At 46.0% G+C, this 14,839-nt stretch overlaps 2 protein-coding genes across 2 annotated transcripts; both read right to left on the bottom strand.

Annotated features, from left to right (window-relative positions):
* Nucleotides 1-393: 393 nt before the first annotated feature.
* On the bottom strand, nucleotides 394-11,589 carry LOC309688558 (uncharacterized protein). Its single transcript, XM_082504363.1, has 6 exons — nucleotides 11,319-11,589; nucleotides 10,937-11,137; nucleotides 5,539-5,672; nucleotides 3,811-3,847; nucleotides 2,330-2,396; nucleotides 394-2,245 (listed from the first exon to the last, which is right to left on the bottom strand). The coding sequence occupies exons 2-6, from the start codon at nucleotides 11,081-11,083 to the stop codon at nucleotides 2,154-2,156; spliced, it is 477 nt and encodes a 158-aa protein (XP_082360489.1). The 5' UTR covers nucleotides 11,084-11,137; nucleotides 11,319-11,589; the 3' UTR covers nucleotides 394-2,153.
* paqr8 (progestin and adipoQ receptor family member VIII) lies at nucleotides 9,408-10,598 on the bottom strand (the record flags this gene model as incomplete). The annotated part of the gene is given in 3 exon segments (XM_082504361.1): nucleotides 9,408-10,009; nucleotides 10,012-10,503; nucleotides 10,571-10,598. Coding segments are annotated over 2 exon segments (1,062 nt in total). The 5' UTR covers nucleotides 10,472-10,503; nucleotides 10,571-10,598.
* Nucleotides 11,590-14,839: the final 3,250 nt, after the last annotated feature.

The raw sequence follows: 14,839 nt of genomic DNA on the forward strand, positions 1-14,839 counted from the left end.
TGCAAAGAAGAACAGGGGGAGCTCTGCCAGAACTCCAGTGGGCTACTGTGCATGTTTCTGGTCAATCTTCAGACCCAGTACCACCCTTATGCTCCACAGTGGGTCCCGGGTTCCTCCTCGTGTGGATCAATGCCTGACCTTTTGTTGCCGAAGATTGAACTAATCATTTCATTCAAGTGTGTTGATCCAGGGTGAGATCTAAAACCTGCAGGACACCGTCCCTCGAGGCCTGGAGTTGCCCACCCCTGGTGGAAGTATTCGACATCAGTGTCTCCTGCTGAGCCCTCCCCACTTCACACCAGTGACCAAAACATCCCAGCATGTATAACTTACATTTTCAAACCCCAAGCAGACAATTAAGAGCGCGTTGTTTGTAATAATGATCGGACAAAACAGTTTTCCACACCTTTAATGTACAGTGCTAAGATAAGCATTATCAGTTATGCCGGTGCTGCCTCACTAGGGTGTGTGTCATTTGAACACTTGAGTGGATTTACATGGTAAAGGATGGTGTGACAGCAGGCATTACAAGAATGATAACTCCACCCTGCTTTGAGATGTTGTGACCTTTGGTTCACATTAAATCGTCTGCAAATGCAGACTCCACTCCAATCATATCACCCGCTTTGTTCACAGAGCCGGTAATGCTGCGAGTCATCGGCTAAGCAGAGGAGCAGAGCTATGAAAGTATAAATGAAAACAGAAACACGAGGTGAGAAAAGTCCTTCTTATCACAACATGTGTCAACATCTGCATAGAGAAAAAAAAGTCACTTTATTTTTTTCATCATTTGTGACTCCGACCCTAAAATCTTCAGCACTCATTTAAAAATAGCTAGCAACAATATTAGCACAGATTTAAAGAAGAATAACAGTGTCCTAGCTAAAACCTGCAGATAAAACCTGCAGGGACACCGGCCCTCGTGGACTGAGATTGCCCACCCCTGGCTTAGAATAAGGAAGTGAGAGGAAATGATAACACTAATTTGAGCTTAATCAGCCATGTCTGACTCAAAGATGTACACGCCCCCTAACGAACCTGCTTATGCTGATATTCAAACACAAACTTGGCTGGTTTGGCCATAGACTTCTTTGACACTGTGGACTCACTCAAATATTTTTACATACTCACCAGATAGCTAGCTAGCTAAAAGCCAAAAATATCCAGCAGCAGCAGAGCCTGAACCACAGACAGCTGTGTAGCTATCGTAACAGTGTGAAGCGTCCCCAAGAGAACGACTCGAGCAGTCTTTCTCATTCCACTGAAGACCAGACCAGGCCCAGAAATAAGGCAAGCACCCTGAACCCCGAGATGAAGTAAATGTGATATAATCTGTTATTAGCTTTAGCGGGCGTTTTTTAAGGCTTGGTGAGTCTTTAGCCTTAGCATGAGAATCTGTGGATACATATGATTTCAATCTTCTTAGCGCCAATGAGACAGCACATTTTAAAACTGATAAAATACGATCTGTAATAAAAAAAAAAAAACTACAGGTGACACTTATTTAAACCAATCAGAAAAGAGCTTCATAACAATTACATGATTTGGTCGTTTCCCTGTTCTGAGTGTAGTTAACACACTCCAGGTGTAATTTCCCAGCTTACTCTGAAGCTAAACACACATGACAGCTATTGAAATTAACACCAGTGAGCACCAGTCAGAGTGAAATAAGCTCAAAGACTTGATAGATACGCCTGTGACGGACTGCTTTAATTTCTCAGCTTCAAGAGTTTTCGATTTTACCACTCTCACAGTAAATCAGTTCAGATAACTGCTTATATTTTCTATGTGATGAGTGGACGTACTAAAGGCAAAGACAGGAAAGTTCAGCTTACAGAATCCAGACTTCTACAAAGGCTTCCAAAATGAAGACTATAGGAAATTAAACAGCATCCAAATAAGTGAAGGTCTGATTTGTTAAAGACGAGGTATGGATGGTAGCTCGAGCTGGCACAGGACAGAGCCAACTTTCCCTCCTACCCTTCCTCTTCTTTTCCCGTCCATCTGTGCATTTGGGATATGATCCAGTGTGGGAAACTGGGGTTTCTTTGCAGCGGGATGTTGTGGATGATTTGTCCCTCCTCCGGATTCTTGGGAGCTTCTGTTTTCTGGGGTGTGTTGTGTGGTTAGTGTTCAGGAGTATAACTGATTGTTTAATTTGTTCCTGCTTTCGGCCTCTGTGTCGAGAGTGTGTGTGGAGGCATGTTTTTGTGGTTTCTCCATGTGGAGCCTGAAGAATCTAGGTCTGGGAAAAAAATCAGATAAGAAAATCTAAGTGCAAATGTTCATTTACATGCAACAGAAATGTCTTAATCTGTGGTGAACTCACCGGACGCATTTCCCGACTGTGTGGCAGTTGTTCCATTGGATCCTCCTCCTCCTCTTCCATCAACATACTGTGATGGAGCAGGACCAGAGTTAGGACAACAAGGACATAGAGTGCTGTAGGAATGAGTCCTGAAACCAGGAAGTGAGCTGGCATTTTTGCACTCTGGAAATTTTTAACGTTTTATCTTGTGCCATAAAAACATGTAAGAAAAATCACGTGGTCCTTACCAGGTTCCCAAATGATTTAAACAACGCGAAACGAACAACACCCCGTCTTTATTTATTTAACAAAAACTAAACCAAAGTCCCGACAGAAGGAGCGTGTGAGAGAAACCGAGTCCAGCTGGTGGACGGACGGCCTCGCACTCGTCCCTGGAAGACTTTGGTCTAAGAGGAGCTCGTGGTCGACTCAGTGGAATTCACTGTCGACGCTCACAAAGTAAGATTACTGGCCACAGCGTAGCAACAAAAGAGCTTTCCCCTCGCAGACGTCTGCGGCTGTCACGGCGAGTCAGTGGTCGTGGTGGTATTATGGTTGCTTGACCTTTCATGGTAAATTTGGGTGGTTTAAAATGAAGCGCTAATTTGGTTATTTTGCCCTTTTGTGCCTCGTTGCCTCTGCACTTCTGCTGACAGCCGGCCCTCCAACACATCAGCACATATCCACGGTTTAATGTGTTTGTCTAAGCTCACTGCAGCATACTGAGATTGTTTTTTGAAACATCCTAATCCAATCAGGGTTTTGCAGGTAACTCTCACGAACATATAAAAAGCCTTAATAATCTTAATCTCTTCCTGACACTGCACAGCAGCGGTCAGTCTTAATCTGCAGAGACAGCGCTGTGATATTGGAAACAAAAGGTCAGCGCTTCCCTGCGTCACTTTAAAGAGCTGTTTCGCTTTTTAAATGGAGGCAGCGCACGTCTGTTTCCCTTTCATCTGAACTAAAATAAGTCTTTATTCACTTTTTGGTTGTTGTTTTGTTCCCTGCGTTCGTCTCTGCCAGTTTGCATTCATTGTGACGTTTCTCAGTAAAAACTAGAGAAGGCTGCGTGGAGTCCTTGAAGTTTTTATATTTGAATGAACATCAACGTTTCCATTTAATCATTTAAGTAACATCCTGCAAATGCAATAAACAGAGGAGCAAATGCTACAGCTGAAAGTAATCATTAGTATTCTGGATTTTGGTATGAATTTGTTTTTGCCTTGCATCTTTATTTCAGCGCTCCACATATGCAGTAAAAGTCTTTTTGTAGAGATTTCAGATAAAAACAAAGATGATTTCTGTCACATAATCGATTATTTTCATCTGTCCCACCCAGCCTGGCTCTAATGAGCCAGCATCACTGTCTCTGCCTCCCTTTTGACTCTTCATAATTAGCCAGTTATGGCTCATAATTGGAAACTAATGAACTGTGGCAGGTACTGCATGCAAGTTAGTTTCTACTGATGGGAGAGAGAGAACAAAGAGCCAGTTCATACCACTGCTCCGCTCACGTCATAGGCGTTGCTGCTGCTCCTGTAAACGACAAGAAGGAAAAGTGGAGGTCATTAAGCCGTATGATGGCATGCTGCTGTAGATTTGTTCCTCATCCACACAGAGTGCAAACAAAGGAGCAGAGTCCTATTTACATGCCAATGTGCCATTTTTGTTTTATGGCTCAAAACTCTGTCCATGTGTCATCTTTTTTTTCTCTCCTTCTACCTTTTCATTAAACATATCGACCACGACTTATAAGTGCATAGATTTACCAGTCCCATTGTCCACAGCTGTGTGCACGCTCTCACAGCCCAGCCCAAATCTGAGAGGGCTGCTTGGACCACGAGGGCTAAAGCTAAGCTCAGCTGAGGGCAGGATACATTCCTCATTTAGCTGCTTGAATCGGGCCAAACTCATGAAAAACTTTGATCAGAATAAAATGAATTGGAAATTTAGCTTCTCTGGAAAAACGTCAAAATCACTCGGACTGGTTTCAGATTGCTTTGAGAAAAATTGTCCTTCATAGTTTGTTACACTTGCATTCTTCCTAGTAGCCAGCAGGTGGCGACAACTCCACAGAACAAGTCAGAAAAGACAAAAACCATGGAAAACTATACCAGTGGCTAACAATGTGTCAGTGAAACGCTGCTAGCAGATCCAGATCCAGACTGTTCTCGTCATGTCCAGTTTCAAAGAAAGTGATGGCAAAAACACCCATGCAGATGTCCCATCTTTTATATACAGTCTATGGAAATGTAAGACTTCAGGCCAGATTTGGACTTGCTGGTACAAATTTGTGAAAGCTTTAATGTACTTTGGTAAAACTGGAGTCTGGATTCTGCTCGACCTGTCTCAGGTTTTGGGACTGAACAAAGACGTCTGACTGCACTGAAATGTGTCTCGAGGAGTTGAGGCTTTCTCCAGATGTGCCTCGTGGGTTTCTAAAAAGCAGCTTGTCTAAGATCACGCACTGATCTGATCATCTATCGTTCTAAAATTTCCACATGTATCAGTCCTGTGAGGATGTGAGACCATATGTACACAACTCAATCAATAAACAATAAATTATATTGGTGCCAGATTGTTGCCACGCTTTATGTAAACAACCACTCATCGTGATGTTCCTGTTCAAGTCCAACTCTTCTAAATGAAAAAGCAGCAGGTGATACGAGTGTTGTTTCGCCTCGCAGTTCGTCACTGTTATGTCTGGCATGTAAACCACAATGATGGGCGTTTAAACACATGCACACACTAATGTGTGTAAAACTCCCGCCAGGGCGCACACACACGCACGCACGCACGCACACGCACGCGCACACACACACACACACGCGCGCACGCACACACACACACACACACACACACACACACACACACACCTCATCGAGGTCATTAGGGTAGTGACGCTTTATGAGCCCAGCCCATTTGGTGCAGCTGCCAGATCACAGAGTGATTTGTGTCTGCGTCTTCCTCTTTCAACGGGCAACACCCTTCATCAGAAACCAGCTATCGGGTCTGACAAGCTTTGGGAGAGTGATGAATGGTGAGCAAAGTCTACAGGAAAATGAAGAGAGCCAACTAAAACCAGACTGTGTTGGTCAGGTCCCCGGACTCTGCTCCTGGCTCCTTTAATTCCCAGCATATTCCAAGCTTTTTAAGCAGGTAAACAACAGGAAAAGAGACAAAAGCACCCGAATGGATGTCCCATTTCATCGGCACACATTGCTCACCTGTTACACTTGGCACAAAGAGCCACAAGAGTGACGCTGAGGACGAGGAAGGCGACGAGGGAGATGACGCCCACCTCTGGAGAAAACCAACCCAGTACACCGACCATCCCAACTGGAGCCATTCTTGAAGTCTCCTATAAAGAAATAAAAACACAACAACATTAAAGGAGCTGTGAAGTAAAGTTCACGTGCACACAGTGGATCCTAGCTATGTGAAACTCCTGTGAAAGAACCATAACTATACACAAAATAAAACTAAAGGGCTCACAGCTTACGTCGCGTGCTGCTTGGCTCTGTAACTGTCACCAGCTGCTCGCAGTCATTCAACTGCCTCTGCTTTATGTGGCTCAAAGCATTCAAACAAGTTAGGGAGGGACCAGTTATCCAGTCTGTTATGAAGGAGGTGCTCGCACAGCCCATAAACAACCTATTGTCTCGTTCATTATCTCTGAATAACACTTGCGTCTGTCATGCCTACGCATTCCAGAAAAGCTGGAATGTGCATTTTATCGGAAAACTCCTGTCTGACTTATTTAAAAGATAAAATAGATGAATCGATACAGGAAGCTGTAGTGTACAAACGATAATAAACAAAAGCAGCTGTTTCCTAGAAAACACTGCAGGTGGTCACAGGCCAGCAGCTGCTTCGACCTCTAATCTTTACGCACTTTAACTATACAGTCATCTTCAAGCTATGGTAATACAGTGTTTTGTGTTTTTTAACTCAGGACCGCCACAGGCACAAGAAACGTGTTATTTAAATGTGCTGTATTTTGTCGGTGACATGGCTCTGTTCTGGGGATATGTGGAAAGATCCCAGCACAGAACCATCATGACGGGGTCAAGGCATGAGGAGGAGGTGGTGGTGGTTTGGGCGAGGGGGTTGCAAAGTGGCTTGCAGTGCAACTGTAGAGTACATAAAGCAGATAAGCAGCTTATTTCCTATATGAGGTTTTCAGCAAAGACGTTAGCAGTGATGCGATGATGTGTGCGATCAGACTTTTTATATAATCCTGTCGACTCTGGGGTTTCAGAGGATATACAGTACACAAAAAGACACACACATGCTAGCTTCTCCATGTTTCTCACTGTACCGGCAGCTGATTGGCTCTGGCAGGTGAAATTATTCCCACAAAGGGTGTATTAGACAAAAAAAGGATCTTTGTTCTAATGCAGAGCACTGTCTGGACCTGGATCCAGACTGAAGGGATTATTGTGCTTTTGCAGGCTGCAGTCTCAGCTGTGCTCGTGGAATTACAAAGATTAATTTGAATAGGGTCAAGACTTAGTTTCATGACTAAGGGCTCATACCGTAGAGTAACTCCTGGAGCAGTTATCAGACCAGCTGAATGGTTGCGCACATGAACGGGTACTTCCTGTTAGGCAGCAAGTATAACCAGAGCATGGTGTGGAATTACAGTGTTTAATGGTTCCAGTACAGTCGAGTGACGGTCCTACATTTGTCCAACACATATGATCCAGTTTGACACACACACAAACAGGATATACCACCTTTATGAAAGTTTGACATAAACAAGTATTCAGAGAATTGCAGTGGTGTTCCCCAGCACTTGCACAACACCCACACGTCCTCGCCTCACCACCCCGACTCGCATATCTTTGTGAGGAATGACACGAACACCAAGCAACGCGCCCACACCCATTACCTGTTTAACAGCCCCATCCTGTCACGATGACCTCCCGGAGCCCCGCTCTGTACCTCTCAGCAATTTTCCTTTTGCTGATATTCACATGAGATATGCTCAGCAACACAAAGTGAAATCAACAGCCACTCTTCCACAGCATTTCAGGTATTTGGACCATAGCCACGAATGCAGCAAACAAATAACTCTCTTCGCTTCCATTTGAAGAATACTAAGTGTAGAAGATTACTCATTATCATTGAATCTCTGCATACAGAGCTCATGAACAGGCTGCTGGGACACATATTTAGGTGATGTATTTCAAACGACATATACTTAATCGCTTTCGTCCTGAGACTTCCAGCAGAAAGATCGAACAAGTTCAGAATCGTTTGGGAAAAAGGCCCAGTTGTGCCCAAGAGCTACAAAACCTGCCCAGTAGCACTTTTAAAGGATGCAGTGTGAAGTTTGTCACGTGGAGCATGTTTACTGTGCACAGGAAACGTGAACAGACATAAAGACCCATCCAAAGGAGAAATCAGCACAGAGTCTTTATGAATCTGCTTTGGGACAGAGCTCAGCTAACCTTTTTTTTTTTTTTTCCCCTTTTTTTTTTTTTTCTAAATGACATCAGAAACAGCAGTATGCGACATTACGTGATGGCAGAGCTTCAGTTCATCCTTTGTCATTTTTTTTTTTTTTTAATAAATAGGACAGGGGGAATGAATGAGAGAAAGAGGGGGAGAGAAAGAAAGAAAACCAAAGGGGAGAAGAGACGGTGAGAAGGGGGGGAAGAGAGAGAAAAAAAAAAAAAGAACTCCTGGGTCACCTGTATGGAGAAAAAAAACAAACAGAGGAGACAGCAAACAACAAAGAGCAACATAATAATAGAGAAAACAAAGCACCATCACAATAAACTAGCTAGTCATAGATATCAATATTTACTAAATAATAAACGATATTGTGCAGCACGCAAGATAGACAGCGCACAGTGTGCTTTGAGGCAGCAGCCAAGAAAGCTTTAGTCCGCGTCTGTGAATACCCATGTGTGCATACCTGTGTGGATCAGCATGCTTGCATTCCAAAGGTTTCTCCATGTAATGATCTGCTAGGGAGTGTGGGGGGGGCTCAGCTAACCTATCACAGACAAGTCTACATGCTAGACAGCCAGTGCACTCACAATCAAATGAATACAGGTAAGGAATCAAATATTGTTCACTGCTGCTAAACGTGGACTTTCAACCTCAAAAGTAACCCAACAAGAGGAAACCACCGTACCCAGCCAGGGTCCAGCACACAAGCCTGTTAACAACCGCAACTTTTCATTCATGCCATCCTTTTCTAAGAAGTCAAACAACCACATATAAAGTGGTGACTCACTGAACCTGACCTTTGTTACCTTTGGACAAAGTCGACTCCCTCCTCTTTGAGATAAGCTGATAGTAATGAGGGTGGCATGAATTTTCTAATAAAACTGGAGCAGCAGAGCCTCACAAAATGTGGAAGTATCCCTTTAAAAGGAGCCTGACTCGCTCCCATTCTGGGCCGTCCCGTAAACTCTCACAGGGGGAAACTTTCTTCACATAATAGATACAAAAGGTGCGGCCGCAGCCTCAAAGTGCTCGACATACAGTCTGTGTAGCGGAACAAAGAATGGCCGAAACCTCAGATACAATAACCTACTTTCCTCAATGGGAACAAACAGGGTCGACAAGATATAGTGTTTAGCTTCCATTATAATGCCTGTAAACACACGTCGCTCACAGCCCGCTCCACACAACCTCCAAAGTTTATTGTGTTTCTGGTCTCTCACGTGAATTTCAGACGAGGACAAAAGCGCGTTAAGTTGATCTTCTCTGAACGTGATGTACAGTATAAATGTTTGTGTTCTCGATACGTTTCCAGCAGCATCCAGAGACGATTTTAGGTTATCGTGCTCCTTGATTACTCTGAGCCTCTGTGACCAGTTACATGGGAGGGTGACTCACTGTGGAAAACTTCACTCAGCTGTACTTAGCACATTAGAGCAACTATTTCTTTCATGAATCAGCAGTTAAATCTTCAGATATACCAGACCGGAAGAAGTTTCAGAGTATTTTATTCTTCAAGTATTTCCGTGATAAGATAGTCCTTTATCTGAATCTTTTAGACAAAAGTAAATATATGTATTTGGTTTTGTTATTAAAATAATTATGATTTGCTCTTTGATTTTTCTTCGTTGCGCTCTCACTCGTCTTTACTCTGCAGTGCCTTGCTCATGTGCCTCATTGCGATCAGCGCCGTCAGGATACAGCACACGAACAAGACGGGGAAGGATACGCACGCCCACCACAACTGCCGCTCCCCAAATAACTCCACCACTGTATCCCTCCACCGGGCGTAGTCCTGGAACAAAGCCTCCAGCTGGGACAAGGTGCACAGGGACAGAAGCACGTGGAAGATTTGATGACCCTGGCCTGCAAAGTCACAGTTGCCTGGAAAGAAGCGCTCAGGGATGGAGCAAGAGAAGAAGAGGGCAGACAAGAGGAAACAGGCAATCTGGAGAGCGTGGAAGGGTAGCGAGGGCTCCTGTGACCAGGAGACAGTGAGCAGGCGGTGGGCTACGGGGCTGATATCCAGCACGTACGCTAGGCCGGTGGGGATCAGCTGGCACACTTTACGCTGAGGTGGATATGGCCACCTGTACCTGAACTTGGCGTAACAGCAACCGGTGCAGGAGAGCCACCCAAAGAAGGCGGCGCCAGGCAGAAAGATTACCCCAATGCGTTCTCGCCACGCTGGCTCAGACGCGTAGAAATAGTGGCCGAGCGAGCACCCATACTGATACAGGCCACACCCACGTAGTCCAAGAAGAAGAAGTAGTGCGCGCGTTCAGAGTGAGATTGCAGGAGATGAGCCGCCACACTGAGGTACAGATATGTGAGAGATGACACCAAGAACAGGAGCAGAGGTAGCGAGGTAACGTCATCCAAGGTGCACCCCAGGGTGTCTACATTGGCCCACCAGCGGAGCAGCAGGACAGGACCGGCCAGCAAGTGGGTCCACACGTTCAGGGACTCATTATGTTTCCGGAAGAGGCTGAGGAGGTAGCAGCGCCAGTCTTGCTGGACAGGACGGTATCCTGACAGGATGTAGGGTTCCCGGAACAGGCTGGGTACCTGGGAGGCAGTGACGGTGGGGCTGGGCGGCAGTAAAGAGAAAGGGAGGAAGTCTGAGAGGTGAGGGAGACGACGCAGGTGCTTGGTGCTCAGTGCTATGGTGCTGAGCCGCTGCAAAACCTCAGTCGACATCTTGATGATGAAGAACCAGAGGACAGAGCACCCTGTGGGAGAGATTAGATTAATGCAGGCTTTAAAGCAGAGGACTCAACGCGTTAAATTAAACCTCACGGGAGCACGCGGTGCGCTTTGATGTCACATTCAGAAGACATTTTTAGATGTGGATCAGCGGCAGGAAGCTGGGGATAAGATACAAAACAAAACAGATGAGGGGATCAAAAATCTCACAAAACCAGCCAAAAACATGCCAACAGAGACTGGTTTGGAAAACTCTGGAACCAAGCCGCTGCAGTTGGCAGTGTTTCCACTGTTGGTCCAGGCTTGGACTTCTGTGACATTCCAATTAAGAGCTTTCAGTCGCCAAAAGAAAAACGGCCAACAGGAGACCTTTAATTACGTAAGCCAGACATTCTTCTCTTTTTGTGTCATGTGCACCGGAAAAGCAGCTATGCAGTCAAACCTGTAACCATCACCCACCTGTGGTGGGAGGAATGTTGTCACAAAGCAACCCAGCACCTCCGCAGACAGCACGCACACCCGCCCATCCAGAACGCAGCTTCTGAATCTCCTCCTAAAAGGGTGCGCCCCTCTCTGCTGGCCCCCTCTCTGTTTCCCCTTGACCATGAACACCAGCACCCATTTAGAGCTTCTGAACGGCCTTTTGACCTGAGCCGCTTTCTGTGAGGAGCCCATTCAAGTTTGTCCAAGGTAACCCCGCATTAAAAAAAGGGAAAGAGGGGTAAGACGTCTCTTTTTTTCAACATTAAAACGAAGAAGCTCCGTGAGCCACACAGAAAAAATAGACTGCACTTCTTCCATCATATATGCATTTATATGACGACAGAAAAAAGAAACATACCTGCAACACAGGACACCTGTTGCCCGTCTGGACTCACGCGTCACTCCAAGAAGGTGGAATAAGACGTGTGCAGCAGCGCTTCTTCTCATACAAACACAGGGGGAGAACTACCACATGCTGGTTTAACGAGATGTTTCCGACGCTGCAGGGCGAAGGGAAAAGGCCTCAAACTACTGACCTGAGAGGCCGGAGGGGTGGGCGGGGTCAAAGTGACCAGAAACGCCCTCAAATGTAGTCGCCAACGCTTTGAGGGCTGTGACTGTTACACTCCGGAGCTCAGTGTGCCCGCGGTGTCTGCACTCACCTGCTCATTAGAAGACCAGTTTATCGGCACACTTATTAAAACACGTGTTGTTATTATTTTTATCTGGATTGTTTTTGTTTGTGATCATTAATTATTATTAAGTTGACAATAATTGTTTAAACGACTGAAGGCACATCATGGCCAAAGTCATACCGTATACATGCACGTGTGTCTCCATCTACTGGTCTGCACTGCGCACTGCACTAAGGCGGTTTGCACTCAGACGTAATGAGAATGTGACAGTATCCTGGTAACCTGAGGTGATCACATGTCCAACTTTATGTGGCCAACATCTTTAACCAAAATCAGGTCTTATTTGCTGTTATTAGTTGAACTTATTAGTCCAAGCGCCATGTTTCCCACCTTTATAATGTCTATGATGGTTTCTCCCTCACACCCAAACTCTAACCAGTGAGTGTAACAAGACTCATAAGACCACTTATACAGATATTATTGTATTTGGTGAGGGAGTTAAGATAAGATAAGATAGAACTTTATTAATCCCTCGGGTGGGTTCCTCTGGGAAATTCGACTTCCAAAAAAAAGCACAGCAACGACCGAAGTTACAGTTACAGAATTGTTATATATATATATACACACACACACACACATATATATAAATACAGAGACAATATAAATAAAATATACAAAGGGGATAAATAGAATAAATAGGAATAAAAAATAAAAATACAAGTGAATTGCACATTTCAAGTATTGAGTCTATTGCACTGTTGACTATTTACAAAAAGTATTGCACAAGGTATTGTACAGTGAGGTGAAGAGGCACTGCAGCTTAGTTGTTCCCTCCTCCTTTGTCCTCCTGTTTCCCCTCCCTCTCCCCTCCAGAGAGGAGTTAAACAGTCTGATGGCGTGTGGGACAAAGGAGTTTTTAAGTCTGTTAGTTCTTGTCTTGGGGAGAAGCAACCTGTCACTGAACAGACTCTTCTGGTTGTTTATGGCCGTGTGCAGAGGATGCCCAGCATTGTCCATAATGTCCATCAGTTTCTTTAGTGTCCTTTTCTCTGCCACTGTCACCAGAGTGTCCAGCTTCATGCCGACCACAGAGCTAGCCCTCCTGATCAGTTTCTCCAGCCTGGATGAGTCCTTCTTTGCTGTGCTGCTCCCCCAGCACACCACAGCATAGAAAAGTACTCCAGCAACCACTGACTGGTAAAACATCCTCAGGAGCTTCCTGCAGATGTTAAAAGACCTCAGCCTCCTGAGGAAGTACAGTCGGCTTTGGGCTTTTTTATACAGGTGCTCTGTGTTGCATGACCAGTCCAGTTTATTGTCCACCCACAGCCCGAGGTACTTGTACTTGTTGACCACCTCCACCTCCTCCCCCTCTATCTGAACCGGCAGTGGACCTTCTCTGGACCTCCCGAAGTCCACAACCAGTTCCTTAGTCTTTGAGGTGTTGAGTTGCAGGTGGTTTGTGTGACTCCATGCGACAAAGTTCCTCACCAGACTTCTGTACTCCTCTTCCTGATCATCCCAGATACACCCCATGATGGCCGTGTCATCTGCAAACTTCTGAATGTGGCATAATTCAGAGTTGTAGCAGAAGTCAGAGGTGTACAGGGTGAAGAGAAGAGGGGACAGCACAGTTCCCTGTGGTGCTCCTGTGCTGCTGACCACAGTGTCAGACGTGATGTCCTTCAGCCTGACGTACTGTGGTCTGTCGGTGAGGTAGTCGGAGATCCAAGCCACCAGGCAGGGGTCCACCTCCATCCTGTTCAGTTTTTCTTGAAGCATACAGGGCCGGATGGTATTAAAGGCACTGGAAAAGTCAAGAAACAGGATCCTGACCGTGCCTTTTCCCCCATCCAGGTGTGAGTGGGCTCTGTGCAGGAGGTACAGGATGGCATCCTCCACTCCGACACCCGCCTTGTATGCAAACTGTAGTGGGTCCTGGGCATGTTGTACCTGTGGTCGGAGGAGGTTGAGGAAGAGCCGCTCTAGAGTCTTCATAAGATGTGACGTCAGTGCCACCGGTCGGAAGTCATTCAGCTCATTGGGCCGGTTCCTTTTAGGGACCGGGACGATGCAGGATGTCTTCCATAGGGCGGGCACTCTCCCCAGTCGCAGACTGAGGTTGAAGACTCGTTGTAGCGGCTCCCCAAGTTCAGCAGCACACGCCTTAAGCATCCTAGGACACACCTTGTCTGGGCCTGCTGCCTTTCTGGGGCGAAGCTTCCTCAGTTGCCTCCTGACCTGATCCACTGTGACACTGGGAGATGTTTGGGAGGAGGGGGGGGGGGGGTGTCTTGCTGCTGAGAGAGGGATTGGAGGAGGGGGGTGTCATGGTGTCAGGAAGGGGGGGAAGCGAGGGAGGCAGGAGAGTGGGGATTGGACTCTGTAGTGAAGGTGAGGGTGGGGGGGTTGTGGGCTGGTCAAACCTGTTGAAGAAGTTGTTGAGTTCGTTTCCCTTCTCCACAGTCCCCCCCCCCCCACTGTGCTTTTCTTGGTGTTGTGGCCTGTGATGGTTTTCACACCATTCCAGACCTCCCTCATATTGTTCCTCTCCAACTTCTGCTCCACCTTCCTCCTGTAGGTGTCCTTTGCTTCCCTCAGGCAGCGTTTCACCTCCCGCTGTGCTGCTTTCATCTCCTCCTTCACTTTGCTCCTGAAAGCCTTCTTCTTCATGTTGAGGACAGCTTTGACTTCCTGTATTACCCACGGTTTGTTATTAGGATAACACCGTACCGTCTTAGCAGGGGCGACCGTGTCCACACAAAAGTTGAGGTAGTCTGTAAGACAGTGTGTCGCCCCCTCTATGTCCTCACCATGTGGGCTCAGGAGCACATCCCAGTCTGTGGTGTCATAGCAGTCTCTCAGAGCATCCTCCTTTTCTGGGGTCCATCTCCGGATGGAGCGCGTTGTGACAGGCTGCCTTTGGACGAGGGGTGTGTATTGTGGCTGTAGGTAAACCAGGTTGTGGTCTGACTTCCCTAGTTGCACTCACGTTAAATCTTTGTCCTACATGTGATCATGCTGAATCCGTTATAGCAACATTTTCCACACCTATGCCTCGGAGCACAGGTGTGAAGTTCCAGGGATTACAGTCAGTGCTGTGAAAACGTTTTTGCTCCCTCCCTGATTCGTGTTTGCATTTTTGTCACGTTTGAGATCATCAAACTAATATTAGACATAGATGGCCAAATACAGAATGCAGTTTATAAATGATGATTTCATTTATTAAGCAGAAACAAAATGC

Source organism: Aulonocara stuartgranti (assembly GCF_965226115.1).
Source record: "Aulonocara stuartgranti genome assembly, chromosome: 15".
Taxonomy (NCBI): Eukaryota; Metazoa; Chordata; class Actinopteri; order Cichliformes; family Cichlidae; genus Aulonocara; species Aulonocara stuartgranti.